Source organism: Falco cherrug, chromosome 3, assembly GCF_023634085.1.
Source record: "Falco cherrug isolate bFalChe1 chromosome 3, bFalChe1.pri, whole genome shotgun sequence".
NCBI classification, from domain to species: Eukaryota; Metazoa; Chordata; class Aves; order Falconiformes; family Falconidae; genus Falco; species Falco cherrug.
Window position 1 is genome coordinate 25,758,160 of NC_073699.1, and position 27,117 is coordinate 25,785,276.

The window sequence follows — 27,117 nt, forward strand, 5'->3', positions numbered from 1 at the left end:
GGCCGCCCGTTGCCTGCGCGCGCGTCGGCAGGCTCCGCCTCTGGCTTTTCTTTTGCGTCGCCAAGATGGCGGAGTACGACCTCACCACCAAGATCGCGCACTTCTTGGACCGACATTTGGTCTTCCCACTGCTGGAGTTCCTCTCCGTCAAGGAGGTACGCGGCTCTCCCGGGGGTGGGGGAGCCGGCCGCGCGGCTGGGGAGGTGGGAAGGTGGCAGAGAGTGACACCAGATGCCGGTGCCTTGCGTGGGCCTGGGCGCGCCGCGGCCGCCTCCTTGCTCAGGCGCTGCGCGGTCTGGCCCGGCCTGTGAGGCGGCTGGGCCTCGGCGCCCGAGGGCGGGCCCGGGGCTCCCGCACCGTGCGGGGAGGCGGGCCGGCCCTGTGGCGGGGGCGGCGGGGCCCGGCGGGCCTGGGGAGCCGCGCCTCACGCAGGGCGGCTTCCCGGGCCGCTCGCCTGCGCGGCACAGGGGAGCGCCTCTTTCCCCTTCCGCGGATTCGGCGAAGCTTCTTTTCCGTATTCAGGGGAGGGAGAAGCAAAATGTCTCCCTCGCAGCCACGGCTCACTTTCTCGCTCGCTCTGCGGCCGCGTGGGGCAGCCGGCTTGAACCAGCGCCGCGGCCGTGGGCACTCGTGTTGCCCCCTCAGCCGTGGGCGGTGTGGAGGCTTGCGTCAGTGTAGGTAGTATTGATAATCAACTTGAATTTTAAACCGTTGTCATCACGAGTTTGTGTTTAAACCAAGTGTAAGTCCCTTCTAGTGCTGTTCCTTGTTGGTCGTTTTATATATATGCTGAATTAAATTACTGTAAAGAACCCACTAGTGCTGGAGATAACTTTAGACGAAAGTGTTACCAGTCTGTCTGAAGCACTCATCTGATCCATCTTAAGATAGAAACAAAATGTGTAAAATTATATAAGCTTTGAATTTAAAATAGGTGGTGTTTGAGGCTTCAGAAGTGAACCAATTAAGCAGGCATGTGTTGAGACAACTTGACCTAAACACTTCTTGTGTCTAGTGTACGGACTTGGCTTGATGCCTGTTATGTTGGCGGTGTTTTTAGTATTTTGACATGTGTAAATCAGCTCAAGTTAATTAAATAACTATTTTTGTAATGTTGATCTTGAGGAATGTGATGTTTGGAGTGGAATTAAACTTTTGCCGGTTCTGTGTCCAGGATGTTCATATAAGTGGTGTGGTGAATTGAAGTGCAGCCTTCGTGCAAATGTATTTTTGGAGTATACTCTGGTATACATGTACTCCACCTATGTCTTGGAAAACATAACAGCCGTTTACAACTCATAGTTAAATTATGGGGTAGGAACTGTAAAAAACTATTTGACTAGCTTAGAAGACTGCTCTAATTACACAAGCTAAATTAAACTTACTCTTATATTATAGACCTAAAACATATTTTAGATTGATCTGTGCTACAATTAAATTATCAGTTTGATCCTGAGTATCTTCTGAGATCGTTCTGTTATTCAGCTAGTCTGCACTGTTCAGCCTGTCATTTTGTGGAAAGTATTCACTACTTTGAAAGACAAATCTGACCAAAGTTATTATTTTTTAAAATATATATCACTGTTGTAATAGGAATTAATATTCCTGTTAAAAGAATAGTAGTCCAAAATGCTTACTATATTCTGACTGAAGTTCCGGCATTTATAACTAGCCAGAAGTTGCCAGTATCTTGCCAAGACTGGAAATACAGAGAGGCTGTGTAGTGAGCACTCTAAGAGCTGTGAGATCTAGCAAAGCTGTGAATTTTGAAGTTTAAAACAATTGTAATTGGACAAAAATCAATGAATAAACTGTGCCATAAAGGTAACTACATAATAAGAATTGGAAACTATTTAATAGTATTCAGGTATTATAAACAGACTTTTTTGTTTCAGATTTACAATGAAAAAGAGCTACTCCAAGGAAAACTGGATCTCCTTAGTGATACCAACATGGTGGATTTTGCTATGGATGTGTACAAAAATCTTTATTCTGATGAAATTCCACATGGTAAGCTGCTCACTTAGAAAGGCTGTAAAACAAATTTTATTTTTATCTAAAATAATATCTAGTGGTAATTTGCTATTGCACTCAAACTTGAATACTGTTTAACTTTGGCCTTAAGGAAAGGATGTGTAATATGAAACAAAGAGAATCCTCTAAACTTGGGAAGTTTTGGTTTGGTCTCTCTGGATGTTAGTCTTTTGAGTGACATCTACAGTATTGCAATGCTGATTTGGTGATTTCAAGCACTTTGAAGGGTATAGCCTGATAGTTATACTTGGTTTACATCTGTCAAATTAAAACTATTGCACAATAGTTTGGGGTTATTAAACTTTAAAGGACTATATTAAGACTAGATTTCCATTGTAAGTAAATCCATTATCTGTCTGTGGCTAGTTTTTATACTTTGAGGTACAGATTTCTTGAAAACAGGTTTTCTTCACTTCTGTTGACATACAAATTGCTATTTCTCTAGAAGAAAATAAATGAGAATTTGTACTGTAACGAGTATGAAATTTAACCTTTTATTGTCTTCTCCATAACTAGAAACTTTCCTGTTTACTTACTAATTTCTATCTTCTTGAGGAGTGTTGCAGAGGTGAAGAAATTAGAATATCTTGCTTTCATGAAGGATAGAAACTAGAGAGATTTTTGAGTTTACATTTGGGTCCCGTCCCGCCCCCCTCCCCCCACCCCCATTGTTCCTTTTTTTCTGGGTTGTTTTTTTGTTTGTTGGTTTGATATGTTTTGGCTTTTTCCTTCCTGATTCTTGAATATACGCTTTCTTCCTGTTTCTCCATCTTTTTTATTTTGTGGAATTCCTCACCTGTTTCTAAACTAGTGAGACTATGGTCTGTCTTCCCAGCATCATGGGAGGAAGAAGCTCAGGTGCTTTTATGTAGTCAGCTACAAGAGCCAACTGTTCTTATAACTCTGGGCCTTACTCTGTTTTTTTTTTTAGGCTCTTTAAACTGCAGTGTGGGCAGTTAGCCTCTTTGGAAATACATGAAGAGAACTGATAGACTTACGGATGTTACATTCAGTGTTTTGGCCAAATCTTTGATATGCTGGCATTATATGTTGTTTGTGAGTGTGTATGCAATGATGCATGGGATTGATAACAAATAATGAAAACCAGAGGTTTTCACTTTCGTACTCTAAGAAACAGTTGTAATGATAAATTCATCTTTAGGTTACTTATTAGTTCTACTGATTAAAAAATGTTAGACCATCTCAAGGCTGTGTTTAAAAAAAAAACAAACCACCACACACAACCAAAAAAAAATAAAAATAAACCCCCACCAAAGCTAAATATGTTTTCCTCTTTCATTGCTGGCTCCAGCCTTTCTGAACTGCTGAAGAATAATATTGCTGTTATTAGTAGTAAACAGCACAAGAAGTAACAATCCTAGCACACTTTCACAAAGTAACTAGTCTCATATCTTTAATAATTGGATTACAGCAACTTATTTAAGCAGGTTGCTAAATGTGTAATTTCATCAGGTCATAGCTGCAAGTAAATTTAATGAATTTGGTCACTGGGAGAGCTCACCCTTCATATAGTCCAACAATTTTCACACTTCTAATGTTTTTCTTGCACTCTTTTGAAACAATCTGAAGTTGTTACGTCACCAGTTTGGAAAGATTTTTTTTGTGTGGTTTGATATGTGGCTTTTATTCAACAGCACAAAATTAACAGAAACAGAGGTAATAACTTTTACATGGAGTCAGTTGTTAAGAGTACTTGCACAGCTTTCTATGGAAAGGTCTCTGAAATCATTCTGGTGTATGTCATCTTCATGTATCAGTGCTTATCAGCATGTATGTACAGACAGGTTTTTTTTGTTTGTGGAATTGCTGGCTTTGTTAGAATTTTAAGCTGATTCTTTTTTTTAAGACCTCACTGTTTTAAGTACTCAGGGCTAAGTTCACTTCGCTATTATACTTAGAAATGTTCCTGCACAATTAACAGTTGCTTTCGTCTTCTCTTCCGTGAGATTCAGGCTAATTACAGAGCCTGGAGATATCATAGGAGAATATTTTTGTACTCTTAGTAAGTCACCTGAATGGTTTTTTTCATTTGTTTCCCCTTCCTCTTTTATAATCTCAAGATTCATCTGAAGTTGGAGATAATTTCTCCTTATTGGAAGGCTTCCTATCAGGCAAGTCATTCTTGGGCTTAGGTTGGGTCACCATTGTGGTGTTAATCACATTAAACCTCCTTTTCAACTATATGTAGTCAAATCACAAAAGAAATGCCTAAGAGGTTTGCTGTGAAATTGAGTGTCCTGGTGTGTAGCTCACTTTCCTGGTTTCCTCCACACTGTTCTTTCCTGGGACTTGGGCTTGGCTTCTCTGATTTGGTGTGTTTCTTGGCTCATATAGCCAATATTGGGGTGCTACTGTTGTTTTGTTTTTGGTTTTGGTTTTTTTTTTTAGTTTTTTTAAAGCATATATTTGTGTTCTATATTTTAAGTGTTCATTTTATTGGACTATTTTTTATTGCACTGGTAGCACTTGGTGAAGAAGTTTGGCTCTGTGTAAAATAGTCACCCTAAACCTGTTAGTTCTATTTCCTAACAGTTTTTCTTAAAAGGTTTAATGTTCTAATTAGCATGCTTAGTGCTCCAAATCTTAATTTTGCAGTTTGAGCTGCTTTAAATTCTTCCTGCCAACTTTCAGTTAAGTATTCTAAAAATGTTCTTTCAGAACCTGTTCAGTTAGAGAAAAATCAAATGTTAGTGGTGTAGCACTGTTCGGTTTTTTACCAGGTTTTTTTTGAATAAGTGAAGCTACTTAAATGGTTGTTTCTCCCTTAGTGGAAGCCTGAAGATACCTTGTGTAATACAGACTCTACTCCAGCCATACCGGCTCTTTAGTGGCTTGATGAGCGCTCCACACAGCAGGGAAGGAACCAGATGTTAGAAACTTTTATTGAGTTCATTAATTGTTAGATATCTCTGGTTTTGTGACTTGACTGAGAGTACAAGTGAGGTAGGAATTGGGAAGACATATTCAAATGTGCTGTCAGCACCATCTCATTACAGGTTGGTTTCTGTAAAAACTTAAGGCATTAAAATAAAATCTTTTGTTTGTGTTTAGCTTTGCGTGAGAAGAGAACAACTGTTGTTGCACAGCTGAAGCAGCTTCAAGCTGAAACTGAACCTATTGTCAAGATGTTTGAGGATCCAGAGACTACAAGGCAAATGCAGTCCACTAGGTAATTTTTTAATGTAACTTCTGAGAACGCCTTCTCTGTACCTTTTGGGTGTTGATGGTAGGAATGCTCTCTGTGTAGCAATGGCAAAGACAGATATTTTTCTTTCCAGCCAATATTTAAGTGATGCTTGTGGTCGGGTAATTGTAATTGTTGGACTCAACTTACTCTTTTCAGTGCTTTTACCTGCTGTGCATAAGGCATCTCTGTTGTCCATAATGTTTATGAATAGACTCTGGACAACCGATATTCATCACTCAGTGAAGTCAAATCACAGCCAAGACTGGTTTTGAGGAGGTTTGGGGGGGTTTCTGTTTGGGTTTTTTTGGGGGGTGGGGTTGTTTGGGGAGTTTTAAGGGGAAATACGGGCTGAAACAATGCAGATTCTCTTTTAGGAGATTTTCTGCCCACTCTCTCTTTTCTACTTTTCACAGAAGATTTTGGAGTGCTCTCTGTCTTAGTGTGTGAGGCCTGGTGGATAAGCATTCTTTTAGCCTCATAGTGCACTTCTTTCATGAGTCCTGTCCTTCCCCCCCTTTATCCTCCCTCATCCACCCAAACTGGCCAACTTGTTGGTGTAAGATAGTGCTCATAATAATCTTTTTAAGACATACACAGTTTCTTCTCACTTTGCTTGTGAGAGTAATTGTAAGTGAATGTCTGCATGTTGTGTTTAAGGTCTACAGGAGTTCTATGGTTAAACTCTAACTGGGCCCTGTAGGAAAGAGTTCAGCTGTAGTCATTGGGGACATAACTGCAACTTCAACAGAAGGGAAATAGGTATTTGTTTAGCGTAAATAACTGCTTTTTGCCTTTAAATAGGAAGCATTGTAATTACTGTTGTAAATGTTTTATCAACTCTGGAAAATTAATTAGATCTCTTCTTCAGCCTTACTTGCTCTTAATACTTCAGATAGAGCATACATCAGGTGAAGCATCTGTGGCTTGACTTGAGTTTGAAGGTGAAGCCTGTACTTGGATTTATTGTTGGCAAGCTTTATGTATCTACTGATACGGAAGACAGCAATGTTGCTTCTGGAATCTCCTTAGAAAAATATTGAATGCACAAACTTTTTTTTTTAGGTTCTGCACAAACTGCAGAAACCTTCTAAATAAGGTGTACCTTTATTTGGGAGCACCCCTGCTGAAGAAGATGGGTCTGTGAAGGAGGAGGAATTGATTAGAATTTACTCCTTGTTTGAAGTACAGATTACCATCCTTTTTTCCCTTTCCCCTTTTAGCCAAATTTGCTGAGAAACCCAATTGACCCTTTTGGTCTATGTTTTCTCCACTCTGTGCATTAGTTTTGGTTTTTATTACAGTCTAATGTAGAACTTGATCAGTGCAGAAATGGTGAAGGTGTAGTGTAGAGAGTTTCAATGTGCACACGAAACAAGACATCAGTAGAAATCATGAAATCTGTAAATCTGTTAGCTTTCCAGCACTTCAGAAAAAGCTGTTATTTTTCTGTTTTAATATTGCCATAATGTACTTAAGCTTCTGATTTACTGTAAAAGCATTGTTAGGATAAATAAGCCACCTCTGTGTCTGATTTCAGCATAGATACTTCTCAGACAACTATCTTAAGGAAAAGGAATTACCTTTTTTTTTATGACTTGGGTGGTTATGCAGAACCAGGAACCACTCACAGTTTTGGAAGATAGCTTTGAAATCTTGAAGTGAAAGGCTCAATTGCCATTAGTTAACTGCCTTGAAGTTACTAATTTGGACTACCTTAAGCTTAAAGAAAAGACTTTCTGATACTATCACAACTCTATTCCGATCTAATTGAAATTCTGATCTATATATGTAGATCTTGTTCAATTCTTGCTTTGCTTCTAGCCAGTTTTTATAATAACATTTGGCCTAGGGAAAAAAAATTACCTGTTGCAATTCTAAGTATTAACATTTCTTGGAAATGTGTTCTGTTACTTGACCTTGATTGCAGAAGTTGGGAGTTGATCAGTAGCACATACTCCAAATCAGAAATGCCCTGTTTGGATATAAGGGATGCAGTCAAAAAATGCATGGTATAGAACTTGCCTAATGCTATAAAATACTAGTCCCGCTACTCACATACAGCAAGTTCTGTTTCAGAACTAATGCATTGCTGATTTTTTTTAAATTAAAATATAAAAAACTTGTTTTTAAAACTTCATACTTTAGAAATACTAGTTTTGGTTATTGGTTTGACAGAAGCTCTAATCCACATTGTTGGGATTATACAGTAATGGAAAATAGGCAGACTGACACTTTTCAGCCTGATTGACCCGAGTATAGCATGCTTTGGATGGTAGAAAGCAAATTTCGATTCTTTGGCTTTTGTGCATTTCTGCAGGTGATTTGGAATCTGTATGAAACTTAGAACTGCATATTATCAGGGCTTTAGGTAGTGGTTTTTAATCTGTGACAGTGCTGCCTGGAACATCAAAGTCTAGGAAGTGGCAGAAGATGATGTGTAAAGGAGACTTCGCAAGTGTAAGTTCTCTCAAGGATAAGCCAAAATATTTCACTTGTTTGCTATGCAGCTGTTAGAGGACATTGACTTTAAAATTAGAGGAATAGTTGGTATTCCTGATCTTTGAAGTATGTTCCACTGGAAGAAACTCATGAGACTATTTCATTGCTTCTGTATTACTGAGGATTGTCGTCATTGGCTGCCTTGGCAATGTGCCATTTCCCTGTAGAATCTTATACCATAAACTAATTAAACTCATGGCTTTGCAGTCAGTTGGTTTCAGGGTAAATGGAGATATTTTTTTTCGCTGTGTACACTTTTACTGCTTTGTCCCAAGAGGAATTTATAGCTTGATACTCTTCTCTGTGGTTAATTCTTGGGGGGGGGGGGGGGGGGGGGGGGGGGAGGGGTGTTCTATCAAATATGATAGTTCCATGAATTGTTCCAGGATGTCTTTATTGCATGATTGGTTGAAAGGTGAATGTATAGAAGAGACGTAGTGGGAGGTAGCTACAGGTATAGAAGCATGCCCAGGGCAGTGGGAGCTGGAGAACAGAAAAACTTGGCTGCCTTTCTACAATACAGAAAGAATTAATGACCATACAATCCAAATGCCAAATTGGAAATACTTTACTGCTATTTATGTATGTGAATTCAGCTGTGGTTCTAGTTGCCAGATGACTGCAGCCAAATTTGTATGGAATTCTTACTGTATTGAAAAGCTAGTGTGCTAAATTTCACTCAAAGAACAGATCAAGATCTATTGCAGATTGGAAAAAAAATAATTCACTAAGTTAAGTATTATTTAAAAATAAGTATCTGAAATCCTGTGGTCGTTTGTAGGAGACTTACTGCTGGTAGAGAATTTCATGCTTGCCTGCTGGAGACTTGAACTTGCCTTTGACCTAGATAGTGCTGTTTATTCTTTTATTATCTTTGAATTAAAAAAAGCTTCAGAAATGTGATCACGTGTGAATTGGATGTTTAGAACTTACTGAGCATGATGATTTTTTTAGTTTTGCATCCTGCAGGCATTTGCTGTGGTAGAGAATTTCTTGTTAATCACTGTGTTCCAGTGCTAATAGTGAGATGAATTTCCTTTCTACTTCTGTTTTACTCTAGTCTTTGCGATCTTTTTTCCTATCTTCTGCTGAATTCCAATTGCATGGCTAGAGTGACTGCTGTGGGAGTGAAGGTGAGAGTGGGAAGAGCTCTACAAGAGGATTTAACTTTCATGCTGAAAGCAAAGAATGCCATCAAATTTAAAACCACCTCCCACCCCTTCTTAACTCTAGTTACTGTTGCAGGTGGCTTTCTTTATTTAAAATTATAATTTTTAAGTTTTTTTTACACTTCATGATACTAGGAATAGTTGGCACACTGTTTCTGCAATTGCTTTTGCACAAGTGGAGGAGTATTAAAATTTATATTCCGGGTATTTTATTTTTAACAGCTAAAGGTTGTCTAGTATGTTGCATGGTGACAATCTGTTTTTTAAAAACAGTGGGGTTTATCTTTTTGTTACAGGGATGGTCGGATGCTGTTTGACTATTTAGCTGAGAAGCATGGTGTAAGTGTTTCAATTTTTGTATCTGAATTCATTTCTAAATATCTCCACTCAACCTCCCTCAACAGCTTTGAGCAATTACGGACTTGCATTTTGGCCTGTCTTACATCAACATAGCTAATAGATAAAATATACTGGCATTAGGAATTCTGTCTGAATACTCTGGAGTTTTGTATAAAACAAAAATGAAGCTGGAATTTAATGTTAACTGCATCCTTGTAACTAAGATGTGCTTTACTTGATAATGCAGAAATCCGCCTTTTTTTCAACTATTGGTGTAATTTTTAATTCAGTGGCATGAATTAAGAGAATTATAGTTTCCTATCGTCTTTCCTGTGTACAATGTCTTCAAAGAACCTAAGACTTAAAATGTTACTTTACTATTAAATTGGCTTGTAACAGCATGTTTCTCTTTTCCTAGTGAAGAAAAATGTTTTTTGTGTTCCTCCTTAGTTTAGGCAGGAGTACCTAGACACGCTCTACAGGTATGCAAAATTCCAGTATGAATGTGGTAATTACTCAGGAGCTGCAGAATATCTCTACTTCTTTAGAGTTCTGGTGAGTTTTGGGTATTTGTTGGGTTTGGTTTCATTTTGCAGTTTGTTTGGTTTTTTAATGGAATACTTAGACCAGTAAGTTGTATGTATTAATCTTAAAAATATAATTTTTTGGAGCTTTTTGAGACAATTGCTCTGCACCAAAGAAAAGGTAAAAACAATTGCTAATAATAATCGCAGACCATTGTCCAGCAATTCTGGTATTTTCATGCTGAATTCAGAACTGTCCTTTAAATGTATGGTAACATTTAATTATGGAATACTACTGCTTTCCTCACTGTAAATGTATTCTGGAAAAAAATACTTTTTTAAAAAAAGTAAAATGAATACTTGTTTTTGTGCATAGATACAATCAACAGCAGGTGGACTGAATGTAATTGGTGGTAATGGTGAACTGCCAACTTCTTATCTGAACTCTCATCTGTCTTCTCTTGAATTTTGTGATGGATTTAAGAGTATAAGTCGTCTGCCTAGGAAATATAAACAGCCTAAATGAGAATTGTAGAACCAGATCCATCGTGTCTGAAGCAACTCTTTTCATGTTGTTGTAATTCATATCATTTGTTAGTGGTGGGAGAGAATTTTGAGAATGAAGGTTTAGTGTCTTGTAAGAATCTCAACACAGTAAATTTATTGTTGGTGGTCAGTGAATGTGCCATTTTACTAACAAATGGAAATTTAAGGTAACTGCTTGAAAATCCAGATACTGTAGCTGGAACAGCTGCAGTATTTGAAGGCAGTTGTTGTGAATAGTGAACTGTAAGTATGTGATTTGGAACCAGCACTGTGCATGTGAACCTTCTCAACTAAAAGCATCTGCTAAAGTGACACCTTGGTTGCATGGAAGGTAACATCTTCTAAACCATGTATCTTTCACGGATATGTGGAGTGAATACTGAAAATGTGTAGTGGTTCCTGTGCTGAGGTTTGTTTCTTGCTGTCTAATTTTTAGTCCCATCTAAAAATATCATTAACTTTCTGAAATACTGCTAGAGTAAATAACGATAATACTTGTGATTGACAGTAATTAAAGATTCCCAATTTTGCTTCTTTAATCAGAATAGGGTTTAAAGTAGGAATGAATTGAATTCTTAGTCTAAATTTTGATGATAAAGCTGACTCTAGTGTTGTAGGTGCATTCTGTGTGCTGAGAGTGGAAATAAATTACATATGTAGGTTTTGGGGCAGCTGCCCTTAATTCTTAGTGCCTTCATTCAGGGCTTAGCATTATGTTCTTACATGTCAAAGAACTAATTTCAAAAAGTGAGTACTGTTTTTGTGCCGGTAATGTCTTGGTATAGGAATTTTGTTACTAATTCTAATAGGAGAAGATTTGTTTAAAGTTCTGTGTGATGAAACATAATCTATGAAAGAGCTATTGTATCTGAGCTAAGAACAGAATTTGACACTGTGAATGACCTAGCGTAATTCATTCCTGTATAGAACTAACACAGCTTGACCTTAGTACTACCCTTCCAGGAAACAGATATACTACTGCAAAGTTGCAGTTCTACTGGACATTTCAGTAAGATGTATGCCTTTTGGCATGGCATTAGCAGAAAGAACTTGGAGTATTAGCTTTTCCAAAGTGGTTACCTACTATCAGGAGTTCTTCAGGAGTTTGCTTTGTAATCACCTTGTTATAGTAGTTTAGAAGCATTGCGGGGGGATTTAAACCAGTGTGTCTACTGGTGCTCAGCCATTTATTTTGTTCTTGTTTTAACTTAAGCTGCAGCAGCATGAAGCTTTATCTTACTTTGACAGGACTTTCTAGTTTCTACTTCAGAAGCTTAACTGCTGTTTATTCTTCTGTACCTGAATACAAATGAAGTACTTTTTTTAAAAGTAAAAGATAGGACCATGTAAATTTGATATCTTGTAAATTAAAAATACTGCCAAAGATATTTTTCATATTTTTAAAGTAAATGAAAAAAAAAAAGCAACCCACCAAACCCAAGGAGTATGACTTTGTTGCTGTTCTTGAAAATAGGTTCCAGCAACAGACAGAAATGCTTTGAGTTCTCTGTGGGGAAAACTGGCATCTGAAATTCTGATGCAGAATTGGGATGCAGCCATGGAAGATCTCACAAGGCTAAAGGAGACAATAGATAATAATGTAAGTAAAATCTTGGTCATGTTGGTAGTATTCAAGTTCTGTTATGAATCATTTGCAGCCTTGTTTAGGAGTAGTTTATCACCTTTTCATTGGATACTTCCTTCATAATAGTGGGAGACTTAGAGTGCTTGTGATGAAAGTAGCAAAGCTTCCTTTTTCAGATTACTGCTTCCCTCTTACCACATTTGGAAATGTAGCCAAAAACTTTAAGGTATTTCCAGTAAACAAAAAAACTAGTCTCAAGGATGAGGTGAGGTGTCATTGTGTGAAATATTTTGCTGCTTATATTTCAGAGTTGTACTGTTCATTTTCTGTAAACAATAAAATGCATGTAATTTAAACTATACTCTTTAAACATGAAGATAGTACTGATGACACAAGATACAAGACAACTTGTTTTTATAACTAGTTTTCAGCCAATTCAGCTTCCTCACTAGCTCCTGAGTTTGGATGAGCACCAAGAACATGAAAAGAAAGGGAAGGGCTGCAGTACTAATTCAGAGCAACTGAAGTGATTAAGGTCTTCTCTATCTATCTTCCTCCCTGCTTATAGGGCTTCAGTGGCCATATCTGAAATGTGAGAGTTCTACTCTCCTGAACCAGAATCTTGAAAAGGATGTTTGGTGGCTTGGGTTTTTTCTTGTGGGTACCCCCTGCCCCCACCCCCAAATAATTCATAATCTATGTGATAATGTTAAGAAACTTCTCCAATTTTCTAATCTTTATGAACCTATATGATTATATTAGACTACTGAATGAGTTATTTGTTCGACTCTAGTATTTTTTTTGATGGAATCATAATTGTGCTCTTTAGAGTTATTGTTACTTGCTATGTCAGTTCATTCTCAACACATTGCTTTGCAGGCTGTTTGAAGTGCTGCTGAAATTTGGACCAGATACAGATCCTTAGAGCTGAATCCTTATTTGTGCATTATCAGCTGGTTTAAATGAAGACTCTTGTTTCTGGGCTGAAAGTGGTTATGGTGTTTCCTTGTCTGAGAGTGTATGGCAAAAAAGCTCTTGTGAGGCTTTAGAAAGAGAGAGAAACTGAAAAGCTACAGAAGCAAAGTAGTTCGTTAGATCACAAGAAGAGGGAATACAAGAAATAAAATTCAGAATTCAAAAAGGAAGTAATAATTTACGTTAGCGTGGTGGTCTTTGTTACGGCAAGAGCATAGCTTTTAGTTCGCCAGAATACAAATTTTGGCAAACAACTTAGAATACAATATTGGAAAATATATCCTGGTTATAACTTTCAGTAGACTTATTTTTTTAACAGATGACAGGTTAAAAACCTGGAGGTCAAACTCAGCCGGAGAGTGGTAACAGCTAAAAGGAGGCAGTGGAAAATCATAAATTGTTCAAAAATTACAGGTTTCAACGCATTAGTGTTCATGCAGACTTTGTGTTTTATTTAACTTAAAATGCTGTTATGTTTTCTTCTAGTCTGTCAGCTCTCCGCTACAGTCTCTTCAGCAAAGAACATGGCTCATACACTGGTCTTTGTTTGTGTTTTTTAATCATCCTAAAGGGAGAGACAATATCATTGACCTTTTTCTCTATCAACCACAGTAAGTTGTGTTGTGCTATGTTGGGGTCTTTAAATCAGAATGAAGGCAGATCTCGATTATGCAAACTTGTTGAACGGTTTTCATCCTGAAGCTTTCGGAAGTTCTAATGACATTTTGAATATTTTTTCCCAAGCCTTTTTTTTTGAATTTTTGTGTATAATCTGTTTCTCTTCATGGCTGTATTTCCCCTTCAAGGAGAAAGGATGGTGAAGTAGGAAGAACCAGCTCTTTTTTTTTTTTCTGGTGCTTCAGGCGAAGTGGGGACAAAATAAGTAGTTTTGCTAGACTACAAACTCCTACCACATCTTTTCTAGGGATGTGGTAGGCTGTAGGGAAAGGTATTCTTCTAGTTTGATATTACAAAACATATTTAAGAGTTCTTGAGGGAAATTTGAGAATAGAAATGAAATTTGAAGCACTACAGCCATTTTTGGGATTACTGGTAGGTCTGGGAGTGTAGAACAGCTTAACACTGAGAAATTATTTGTAAGCTTTGTTCTTCTAGTACTTGCTTGGAGGTAATGTATTAGGATAGGAGAATAGTACCAAAGAAAAGCAGTGGAATTTTTCCATGTGTTCCCAGTAGCCTGGTAATCTGTAGCGGGGTTTTTTGTTTCGTAGTGTATGTGTTAGCTTGTTTTTTAATTTTTACTTTTCACTTATAAATGTGGGCTAATTTATTGGACAGTTGAACAGGAAAGTTGCAGGCTTAGATGATAGTATAAAAAACAGACTTTCTGTGGTTCTGTGTGCTCCTGCAAAAACTCCTGTTGTGAAATCAGTGTAGCTGATGGCTTAGGCCGGTGTTGACCTAAACTTAGTGTATGGACTGTTCTTTTGCAGTGCTAGCCCCTTTTCTTCTCTTCCTAGCACACTGCTGCCTTCTCTTCCCATTGTTTTCCTCCCACCTCCCCCTGTCCCAAAAGATGATCACAAGATTAACAAAAATAAATCATCCTTCTATATTTGAATAAATGGTCAGTCACAAGCCCTGGTATTGCATTGCTTAAAAGGCACTCAAGATATTTAGCATGACTACTGTTTTGATGAAAAATTGTGTTATCTGAGCTTTGTCTGTATTTCTTTCTAGGTATCTCAATGCAATTCAGACAATGTGCCCACATATCCTCAGGTACTTGACTACTGCAGTCATAACAAATAAGGATGTTCGTAAACGTAGACAAGTGCTGAAAGATCTAGTCAAGGTTATTCAGCAGGTAAGGACAGAATTAGCTGGTATTTCTGTTCTTTTGTTACTGAGACTTCATAATAACTTGCTTCTAATAATATGCCTGGTTTAGGACTTCTGCTTATGTATTTTGGTGTTCACTTTCTTTCACTGAACTAAGTAATCACTGTGAAGTAAAATGCATGTCAGTTAGTGGCTGGACAGAATAAATCTTTTCCTCCTTTCATGTCAACAAGCAAGGAGTAAAATCGAATATGCACTCCATTTTGCTTTTCCTGTATGATTAAATGCAGAAAATTCAGTGACACGTGTGAAGTGACTTCTTAGCCACCCCACAAGGAATTGTTGTATGAGTAAGGGATCTTGTTTACATTTCAAAACCACTGAATTGTGTGCATTGTTCTGTGTTTATGTGCATTTCCTTGAAACTGCTTCTGTTGTCATAGTTTCATGATGTAGACATGGACAAGAGCAATAAAAGAACTGTGCTTGATAGCGATCAGGGAGTTAGGGCACAGATTATGTGCAATCAGCATGCAAGTTTGTATACAAGCTATTATGCTTCAAACAATAATAACATACATTGTGAATAATAACAGCATGACAGGCTAGCAATCAATTATATATCATCAATGCTTGGCATGGATATACAGAGCACAGTCAATGCAAAGATCAAATTTTAAGCATCTCTTAAGCTGTTTTTTATTTAGCATTAGTGTTAACAAGTATCATATGGACTATAAACTAGTTAAGTGTTAAGACTTTTCTTTTATCTTAAGCAAAACCATGAATTTTGGCATTGAACTTCTAATGTAATATGAACTTGTAATATTAGAAGTAAAGTAACATTTCACACCTATTTTGCTTTCTTTTTTCTTGTACAATTGGTGTGAATAAAAAAGGGGTCATTAGGTTGTTCCTTCTGAAAATACCAAATTTGGCTTTACTTTTGAAATACCTGATAAGAGATTTATTTCTTGGTACTCTTCACTATACTTCATTTTATTAAATCATGAAGTGGTAGAGGTTTTGTAGTTTTGAAAGCAGATCAGACAGGATAACTAGTGACTTGTCTACATAGCAAAAACAAAGCATTGAATGAAGTGCTTTGTCAAATGTCATATGGTAGGCTGATTGCTCTACTAGAGATTGCTGATATGTGCAATACGTTTGCAAATATTGAACTGATAGGTAATCCGTCTGTGTCTAAATTTAGAGGTGATCAGTCCAAGAATTTTTTTTTTACATGGTGGATTTTAATTACATTAACTAAAGTGCAATTTTTATGTAAAAAAACCCTTTACCTATAAGACCTAAATAATGAAAGTATAAATGCACTCCTCCTGGGAAGGAAAAGTAACTCCGATCCAGAAGAAAAAAATACCACTCCTAGTAATTCCCATAGTCTGCTGATCTTGCTCTGTGCTAAAGTAGATATTGACAGATACTGAGTTAAACTGTCTATGAATGTGTGTTAGAGACACATCATAGGATGTTTAATTACATCTTAATTTACACAAATGTGTATAGATCTAGTGTTGTTCCTGCCTTGTAGTTGAGAAAGTTGAGTAATTCCTGTAATACTAAAATAAATTCAAGTATTTTGTATACAGGAAGTAGCATTATTTGTGTTAGCTATGTTGTCCATGTAAGTCATTCAACTTCTAAGTATGGAGGATTTGGTGTTGCAGTAGTCTTTTGAAATTAGAATTTAGGAAGACTATCTGTTCTATATTTTAAGAAATTTGGAGGTTTTATACCGGACTAGCTGTAGTCTGACATTTTTCTAACCCAAAGACTGCAGCACTAAATGCTGCTGGTGAAACTATACTTCTGGTTGTTTAACCAGACTATTGGAGGGGGAAAAAAGCACATTTATGCACTTTTGTGGGAGGAATTGGGAGGTTTAATTTATTTTTTTATGATGATGAATGGACTTGTTTATGGTATGAAATTATGGTTGAAGAATATAAAGAATACTAGAATGACCTTGTGACCTTGATTTCTAATACTGTTATAATTTTTTTTGGCAGGAGTCCTATACCTACAGGGACCCTATCACAGAGTTTGTGGAATGCTTGTATGTCAATTTTGATTTCGATGGTGCACAGAAGAAGCTGAGAGAGTGTGAAACAGTAAGGTTCATAACACTTACAAGAGTTGTCTTCCTTTAAGTAAAAATCTCTAAAATTCAGTGGCCCGCTAATTTAGTTAGGTAGTGTTTGATTCCATTGCCAATATTTTCTGATGGGCTTTAATTCATGCATGTAGGAGGATTGTAGTGGTATGGGGTTTTAGTTAAGCAGTTCTAGAACAAGAAATGAACAGGTAATTGTGCATTTGGCTGAACTTCAGCTTTTCCATTACTATTTGAGAAGTGCTTGAAGAAAAGCTTGGATTTGCCTTTAGTTGTGAAAGATGCTGCATCCTGGAATTGCAGTGGTGAAAAATAATGTGAAATAGCATTAGGATAGTTAAATACATATTCTTGGACTACTGTGGACAGCTGAAGATACCCAACACTTGGGTTGACTGGTGTAAAAGTTAGTATTTCTAATAGCTGAACACTAGTACCAATTCTTACAGCCTCTGGTTTGGCTTTCCTTTCACTAGTATTAGTCACGAAGTAAGTTAGAAGACTTATAATCTTCACTGCATAGGGCTGGTGGTCCTGTAATCTGAACTTTATAAGCACACTTGCACTACTGAATAAGCTGGTTTGCATTGTAAAGAGAATGCTGATCAAATTACAGAGTGAAAGAAGAATCCTACAATATGAGTGAGGAGTTCAACTTTATGTACTGGAGGGGTCTTCAGCAGAATTATGACAGCAGTAGACCTTGTTCTCTTGAGTCAGATCTCAGTGATCTTGTTAAGATGCGATTTTAATTTGGCAAGCTTCAGAACAATGAAAACTTCTGCTATATCTGTAGCTTTTTCTTCACATATTGGAATATACAAAGAACTGTTCACTAATCTTGCTTGTTGATGGTGTCTACCAGTGAACTACCACTATGTTTGTTCTCAGCGTTCCCTTTCTCCTCATATTTGCAGGTGCTTGTGAATGATTTCTTCTTAGTGGCATGCCTTGAGGACTTCATTGAGAATGCCCGTCTCTTTATATTTGAGACTTTTTGTCGCATCCATCAATGTATCAGCATTGGGTAAGATACAGAAAAAGCAGTCATGACTGACGGTTTGACAAACAGTGTAAAACTTAGTATAATATTCAGTCATCAGATAAAACAAACATTATTAACTAAAGTCTAATTGGATAGTGGCCTTTCTGGTTTCATTGCTTTAACGTGATGTACTTAAATTGAAACAATTGTATTTAAAAGTTGAATTCTTTAGTTAAAGTGGTTAACTTTAAAACAACCTCTCTACCACCCTAGCCCCCTAAACAAGCAGTGCTTTCAAGCCAAAACTGTGTTGTGGTGTCAAATTAGATCTCTACTAGATGTAATGGGAACTTTCATACCCAGAATCACCAAAGTCCAGGTGTCGTCTTAATTTGAAGCGAATTCCACACATACTGATACAGAGTAGTAATATTAAATAAAGACAGGTTGCATATACAGCAGTTGCTTAAATTTATATTTGGTAAATGCAGATAGCCTTGTCTGTCTTATAGCTGTGTTCTTGGAAAATTACTGGAATTGTATTGTTTTATTCATTACTTAAATAGAAAACAATAGATCTTATTCCCTGTGGTACAAAGTGATCTGGCTGTAACAAAATGTTCTTGTTAGCAATGATGTCTGTCACTTGGGCAAATATTTTGTAAAAGACGACTTATGAGTCAAGTCCATTGCCTCTGTTGTAAAAGCTAAGCAGGAAGATGTTACACATGCTTGAGATACCGTTCACCTTGGCCTTTGCCCCTGTTCCCCATACTTCCACATCCCTTAAACTCTGAATGCTATAAAAATCTCCACGGTAGGGAACAATGAAGAGATTCTTGAGACAGCAGAAATCAAAGCTGTTAAACCGTAGTATCACAGAATCATTTAGGTTGGAAAAGACTCTTAAGATCATAAGAGTCCAACCATAAACTTAATGCTGCCAAGTCCATCGGTAATCATGTCCCTAGACTGCCACATCTACACATCTTTTCAACACCTCCAGGGACAATGATTCCACCACTTCCTTGGGCAGTCTGTTCCAATACTTGATCACCCTTTTAGTGAAGAAATTTTTTCTAATATCAAATCTAAACATCCCCTGGTGCAACTTCAGGTAATTTCCTCTTGTCCTGTTGCCTGTAACCTGGGAGAAAAGACTTGACACCCACCTCCTTAACAGCCTCCTTTCAGGTAGTTATAGAGAGCAGTAAGGTCTCACCCCGAGCTTCCTTTGCTCTTACCAAGTCCAATGGAGTCTTGTTATCAGCTTGCATCCAGAGCAAATGTGTGCATCTGGTCTTTTGAGGAAGCACTTTAACGCTGCTTGACTTCAAAAGAAAAGGACTTGGGAGAAAATTGTCTTTAGTTTTGCAAGCTTGTTGAAGGGATTGCTCTCTCATGGATAGCTGAAAAAAGGACAAAGATTCTTAGCGCTTCTAATCTCTGTTCACTGGGTGACACATTTGTCTTCAGTGCATTTGGGAAATATTTTTTTTATTCTTTGTGTCAGGTTAAAATAGTCAATGATTTTAAGTGTAAAAGGCAAACAGTGAATTTGAGCATTTTAATTAGCTGTGGTGTATTGCGTTTTAAGCATAGCCATAATAGTAAACTGAATCTAGGCGCTGTGGGCAAAACTTTTCCATACTTAATGTTAATTTTTATAAGGGGGCTAATACTTATTCAAAACCCCTTTATCCCTACATGTGCAGTACTCTGCCTAAAGTGATTTCAGATGAAGTATGTGGAAGAAGAAATGTAAATATAGCCCTCTTAGGGATGAATTTCTGGGGAATGTGTAAGTCCTGATAGTGTCTTGCTACTTCCTATAACTTTTTTTAGTCTGGTAAATACTGCACATACTAAAGCACAAGTTTTCAGTGAACCCGGTTGTTTAAGCTTTTTTAACTAAAGATGTCTTTCTGAGAAGTTTGCTTCTTTGATCTGGCTCTAATCAATGAGCAGAGTCTGGAAGATATATCTTAAGTATGCTTTAAGTCTCTCTGTCAAAAGATACTGCTAACAGTGTGGGTTAACATACCAGTGATTCATTATGGCAAAAATAATAAGCTTTATTTAACAAGTCAAGGTTTATGGTAGGTGGTTATCATTTGTTTAATGTTTATTACTTATTTTACGGTTCCTATTTTTTTGTGCTGTATGTGGTTATTTCAGCTTAAAGTACAATATTCTAGTTGGTTCTCCTTGTTATGTCCGATTCATAAATATATAAGCATTATAGTGTGTTTAGAAGCAAGTGACAGACTTTTGAGACATATATTTCAGATTGACATGGATATTCCTACCATGTGTGTATCGCTTCAGGTAGTCGTATGTGGAATCAATCATCAGTAATGAGATTCTTTTCAGTAGGTCATTGTGTTTTAAATGATGGACGTAAGCCTCAATTTCTGTGCAAACTGTAATAATAGATTTGAGCTGAAGTTGGGCGTATAAGGTTTTCTTAGTGCATATCAGACTTGGTTTTAAAGAAATTTTGAAGCCAGTCGAAGTGCTTTTAATTAAACATTTGAGGCATAGTTCTTGCATTTCTTTGTCCACAAGTGATTTCCACTGGTATTCCTGGAATTGAAAACTAGTCCATTTTACCACGGCGCTTGATAAGTACTGTTTAACTATTCAGAACAAATTTGAAAACAATTAGTGGGAAATCTGCTATTCTTTATGTTAAATGGGAAATAGATGGCTCATTTAATGTTTTTTTAACTACTCGCATCTGTTGGACCGCAGACATTTTTCCAAAGTATGTAGTTGCTTTATCAGTTGTAACTTTAAAATTTATACATCCTGAATCATCCTGCAATAGTTTACTGTTTGAAATATCATGTTTAACAGAGAATAATAGATTGATTCAGAATGTGTTTTGGTTCATTTGATATGCCTGTATTTAATTGAAGAGCTGAATATGCTTTATTCTGCTATATATTTTAATTCTGTGTGCAGTACAAGATAGGCTTGTTTACTGAATTCCGCACATCTTCATATGTAAACTAGCCTTTTAAGCAAAGAAGTTAAATAACACTTGCTCCCTAGCACGACCCAAGTAAGTGAATCTCCTTTTAAAACAAAGGTAGAAATAGTCTAAACAACTATTTTTGAAACTACCATTGTAAAACTAGCCTTTGAAATGACCTGTAACTTGAAAAGGGTAGACAGTATTCTTTAATAAAATTATTTCATTATAATTTGATGATTTTTATTGGATTATAGTGGGGATCTTTATAAACAATGGTCATCTCAAATACAGCTTTTCTTGCTTCCGTTCCTTGGCATTAATGGTATTAATATGTATTTGTAAATCTGAAGGTGTCACTATTACTTGAACTGTAAACATGTATGGGGCTGAGCTGTAGCTTGTGTCTCTTGAGAGTATTAGATACCGATGTTGACAGTGCAATAGGAGAATGGTGGTGTTTGTTATGTATCTGTACTCAGGATAGATCTTCAGTGCGTTTGCTTTGGAAGGATAGAGAATGTTTTTTGGCAGTATGTGTTGCTTTACCAGGCAAGTACCTCCTCCACGTTACACCTCCAGGCACTTGGAGTGGTGCTGGCCACTTCAGTGTAGTGTGCAAGGAGACCCTAAAATGGAGTCCAGTTGCCACAAGTGCTGGAATAAGATCATTTTTTGCATCAAAAGTGCGATAAAGTTTTAGGGTTTTTAATAGAGATACCTGTTTCACTGAAAGATAGCTGTTGCTTGATAACTTCTGTTATTTTATGTTAAAATTTTAAATCCATGTAAATCCTAAAGCTAGAAGTTGAGATAAAATAGTTTTTTATATTCCTTCTTACCCTGTCATTTTCAGTCTCAGTTTTGTAAGCTTTCCAAATGTGTGTGCAGGAAGAAAATACCTGTACAGAAGTGTGCAGCTTCTGTCATGTAGCTGCATATATGCTATATGTTTGTTCATATAATCTTTCTTTTAATTTAAAAAAAGGTTACCGCTGCAGAAGCTGAGCTAGTAAAACATAGACATAATAGGAAAAGATAGAATTACCTGCTAGGTGATACAAAGCACTGCATGGTTTCTGGGCTCTTTCATGACCTCTAGAACTCTGTGCCCTCTTCCCCTCCAAGTACACAGGGATTTTAAGTTAAGGAAAAAGCAAAACACAGGTGCTGTACATTGGAAGGGACCCCTGGAAGTAATCTGGTTTAATTCTGTGTACCCAATTAAAACTCTGAACAGGGCTCACTGCACTGTTCCATTATGCTACTTAAGGTCTTGTCTGGTTGATTCTTGACTGTCTCTAAGGATAGAGGTTCCACACTTCAATCCCATTGGTAGGTTGCTTAATCCCCAGTACAGTGGCAGTAGCCATTCTTGTGGTCATCTGTGGGAGGAGTTATTTTATCTGATTCTTATTGATGTTTCTAAAAGAGAAACACAGGAATTCCCTAACACACCCCCTGCCACGTTCTTTCAGTTAAAAATTATAGTTTCAAGTCAGGTGCTTAATACTACTGAGTTGGAGGTAGTAAAGCAATTTGTAACTTCTTCCTATTGAAATAGTCATCTAGGAAAAATAAGACATCTGATGTTTCTACAAAAATTTACATCCCTGATATCTTCTGTTCTCTTACCTGCATTAACTCTACAATTATAACTTGAGTGCAGATTAGCAGTTACAGTGGAACAGGAACAACTGTGGTTGGATTTTACTTCCCCTTTACCGAAGTCCAGATAGTTTGTTACAGAGTTGTTGTCGTTTTGCTGGCAGTGTAAAGCCAGTATTTTATGTTACTTCAATTTTCTTTCTACTCATCTCACTTCATGTTTGTGACAAAAAATGGAATTTACATTTTAGTTGGGAGAAGCGTGAGAGATCAAGAACGTACAGGAGAGAAGATTGTATAGAGATGAGTATATATATATATAATCTAGTCAGGTAGACAAGCTAATAATTGATAGATATGAAGTATTTGCTTGACACTAGTAATTGTCAAGAGGAAAATCACTTTTTCAAGTGGAGAAAAATATGTTTAAGCAAGAACCTTTAAAATGGTGAGAAGTTGACCTCTTGTGCAATGCAGTGTAGCCAGCTGGCGCTTTGGTCATTTCTGTAGCCCTTACCTCCTATTTGTTACCTCAGTCTGAAAGCTGATGGAAGAATGAGGGTTACAAATACCTTGTGTCAGCCAACTGCCAGCAGGAAACTAAAAGAGTTGGCTGGAAAGCCACAGGAAACACCATCAGAAGGAATTACACTTGGACAAGAGCACTTGTTTCATTAAGAATTTTCACTTCTCCATCTTCCCCCACCATCTCTTCTTGAAATTGCAAGAAGTTTGAGTATAGCATATCTGTCTGTACCAAATTCTCATGTCTCTTGTTCCTGAAACTTCAGACTGCAGTTTATTGCCTAACACTTTCCTGAACTAATTAGTCTAAACTTTCTTGACTGCTGGCTGGATTTAAGTAAGAATAAAAGCAATACAGTTGTTCTCTTTATAGTGACAGTTGCTGTTTTATGTTGTGGTGCGATGACTTAATTGACAATTTTCCAAAGAATGTTAATGTAGACAAGGTTTAATAAGAATACATAAAAAGAAAAAAGCGAAGGTCAAAATTCAGTGCAAGCTGATGTAGTTCAGAATGAGTAAGTGTATACTTCAGGACATAAATTCCTTATTCACAGTGTCCCAGGGTGGTGGGAGATGTGCAGGAGTTCATGTATGTATTAAAGCCATTTCAGTCAAATGAAAACATGCTTCCCATATATGTGGTATTTATCAAATACAAATTTTGGACTGTGCCAAAATTTTTGTTGGTTTAACTTGTATTCCGTAGTCCTTAGTCATGTTTACTGACATCAAAAGGTAAAATAAAATCCCTCTGACAAGTCTTATCTTTTAGTATGTTGGCAGATAAACTAAATATGACTCCTGAAGAAGCGGAAAGATGGATTGTCAATCTAATTCGAAATGCGCGATTAGATGCCAAATTGGATTCAAAGCTGGTAAGACTGTACAGATGGATCCAACTGAATTTGCTGATTTTTTTTTTTTTAAATGAAACTTATTTTGCTTTGTTCAGGAAATTCTCACTTTTGCTGTTTGTTTTTCTTTGCCCACAAAGTCTGGTGGACTTCATTCTGTTGTGATCCTGTGTGAAAAATGATCCATGAAAGCTCTGAAAGCAGAGCCTTAAACTAAAGGCTTATGAATTCTGAGTCGTGGTTAAATTTGCTGTATTTTTGTTGTGTTTTAGGGCCATGTAGTCATGGGCAACAATGCAGTCTCACCTTATCAACAAGTTATTGAAAAGACCAAAAGCCTGTCTTTTCGTAGTCAAATGTTGGCTATGAACATTGAGAAGAAATTGAATCAGAGTGGTAGATCTGAGGTTGGTATAAGTTTACATTTTTCTCAATTCCTGCTGTCTTTTTTGCAATATATTTAAGTATAATTCTTAACCTGTTCCTCTTAATTCATCAGAGGTACCTAGTTCTAGTTATGACACCAGCAATTAAATCGAAAAAGGTTTATTTTCTTATGGTGAGCTTTAGACAGTGGTTCTTGTTGTCTTCTCGCCTTTCTCCTCATGACTAGGTATTCCTTTGTCATTGTTGCATATCTCTTTCTGTTGTCATTTAATTATCTACTTTTAACAGTTTCCTTTGCCACCTGAAAAGGGCTAATTTTGAGAGGTGACATTTGTGAAAGGTGACATTTACTTCAAGTACAACCCACTTGAAAAAAGTATCTATAGATGCATGTATATATTGAGAGAGGAGTGAATGATGCTTAAGACTGGGACATAAAGAAGTTGTGCAAAACCCTAATGTTAACCTCTATATTCTCCAGTATTTCATTAAATGAGTTTTAAGTAGAACAAATGAAAAATAAAAAAAGCTGGTAAGATCATCTGGTTTTGCCTCTGTCCACCTTGCAATATGGAAAGCTTTGAGAGGAAGAACAGCAGTGTAAGGTTGATGACTGACATAATTAAAAAAAAAAACAAACAAAAAAACAAACAACAAAGCCACCTAAAACCAAACCACACATTAAAAGAACTTGGAAAATTTTAGAAGTTTTATTGGGCTTTCTCACTGCTTGGCTGAAACAGTGATGGGAGTTGGACAAGCAGTGGTGCATTAGTTTATTCCATTAAAGGGAAGTCAGGTGAAACTTACATGATACTATTTTCTTTCAAAAATACAGCTGCCAAATTATTTTTATATTTTGGAATCTTGTAGAACTTTTCCTTTTTGAAACTGCTAGCCTGGAGGACTAAGGCTATACAACTTAATTACAGCATTTCTTTCTGCTATATCAACACTTGCTTTAAAGTTAGAGGGTATCCTTCGCTAATGCTATTCCCACTTCATAGCCATATAACAATATTATGATTTAAGTAATTTCTCATAAATGTCAGCAACCAAGAGATAATAGTAGTTTCTTTTCTACTAATCCTTATTTATTGATATTTATTTTTTTTGTAGGCACCTAACTGGGCTACTCAAGACTCGGGCTTCTATTGAAATCCTTCTGCAGAGGGGGGGGGGATTCAGTTTTCATTTGACTAAAAAGCACATAAATATGTAACTTTTTTGAGAAAAGGTAATTATGTATTACATCTAACATTATTTGAATAAAATTGGCTACTTTTAACAGTCTGTGCATCTCTCCAACTTAAATAGATAATTATCTTGTATAGGGTCTTTTTCGCATAGTGGTGTTCTGAAGCATTTTGAATCAGAGTTTGCAAAATTGGAAATGTCAGTTCTCCTGGATTTGTTTGTCTCCGAAGGATGTTGTTGCTCTCAGAGCTGTGTACAGTTTGGAAGTGGGTGATTAGTTAGTTATTATCTATTGGAAATAGCACTTGAAAAAAAAATTAAAAGCAGATGGTACAAACAAATGGATCCCCACTGAACATTTGGCCAAAGCAGAACCTTATTCTGCACTTCCATGTTTTTGTTTGTCACGGAAAGAAGCTTGGTAGAGCAAAGGCACATGTAACCTGCACCTTCTATGAATCCCAACATAATCTACATGTGGTATACTTTGGGTAGACCTGTGTGTTCATGCTTCCGACATCTTTCCTGTTCTGGATATCATTTTTAATCTTGCCCAGTGGTGGAAACTTTCTAGAATAGAGCTTTTTGTTTCAGAGGGAAATGTCTTTCAAAAGGTCGGACTGATGAGCTGCCTATGGTTTGAAGCTTTTATTTTGAAATCTGAATTCTTCAGATTCATGATGCAAACATGAATACAACAAACCCCTGTATTGTTCAACTATTGTGTCTTGAAGGAGTTTAAGTTTCTGGGGTTTTTCATCTAGTGCTTCACACTTCCCTGGGTTTCCTTAGCAGCTTTGCACTGCAGTATCATAGCACCTCTAAGAGAAAATCCAAGATAGTTTTTAAGGTTCCGTGAAGTATAGTGACTGATCAGTGAGATGAATGTGAATATTGGAAAGAAAGAGACAGTATCTCTGCATACAGTTCTGTGTTTAAGATTGAGGGGAAAAAATAATTACTCTCCTTTGCTTTATTTCATATACCTTTTTCCCCTCCTTGCTCCTAAAGTTCTGGAATTCATCTGCATGTAGGAAGTTGTTTAACTCGCCAACCCTCCTGCTTGCTGTCTGCAGTTACGTGTTGGCTGGGAAACAGTTACAGGAACAGATTTGTCCATGAAGGTGGCAGGTGTCTTTATTTAGAAGTGATTTTTTTTTTTTTTTTTCAAGGCAGGCTTTTATCTTTACTCTCCCATGTCTAATCCTGTACTATATCATACTGGGGGGGAGGGGGGAAGCAGTCCATATGTTGGAGGGCAGGGTTGCAATTCAGGGAAACTACAGCAGGCTGGAGGAGTTGGCTGATGGGAACATCCTGAAGTTCAGCAAAGCCAAGTATCAAGTCTTGCATCTGGAATGGAATAACCTCATGTAGCAGTGCAAGCAGGGGTCATGAACTAAATGGAAAGCAGTTTTCCAGAAAAGGACTTGGGGATATGGTGGACAGTAAGGTGAACACAAGTCAGCAGGTGCTTTTGTCAAGAGACATGCCCATAGCAAAACCATAGCGTCCTGTCTGGGCTTTATTAGCAAAGAGTGGAACCAGCAGGTCTATGGAATGATCAGTCAGCGTGTGAGAACACTGCTGAAGTACTGTGACCAACTTTGGGCGGCTTAATGCAATGCAGATATCGATCCTCTGGTGCAAGTCCAGCGGAGGGATACCAAAATGGTGAGGAGGCAAGAGCATGTGACATAAAAGGAGAAACTTGGGAGTGCTGTGTAATGATCAGCCATAAGAATAGAAGACCAAGACCAGATTT

At 37.2% G+C, this 27,117-nt stretch overlaps 1 protein-coding gene across 1 annotated transcript; it reads left to right on the top strand.

Moving 5' to 3' along the window:
- EIF3E (eukaryotic translation initiation factor 3 subunit E) lies at positions 1-25,448 on the top strand. Its single transcript, XM_055704578.1, has 13 exons — positions 1-155; positions 1,896-2,010; positions 5,107-5,224; positions 9,207-9,249; positions 9,700-9,804; positions 11,794-11,919; positions 13,366-13,490; positions 14,581-14,707; positions 16,713-16,814; positions 17,734-17,843; positions 23,687-23,789; positions 24,041-24,175; positions 25,275-25,448. The coding sequence occupies exons 1-13, from the start codon at positions 66-68 to the stop codon at positions 25,311-25,313; spliced, it is 1,338 nt and encodes a 445-aa protein (XP_055560553.1). The 5' UTR covers positions 1-65; the 3' UTR covers positions 25,314-25,448.
- The last annotated feature ends 1,669 nt before the right edge of the window (positions 25,449-27,117 follow it).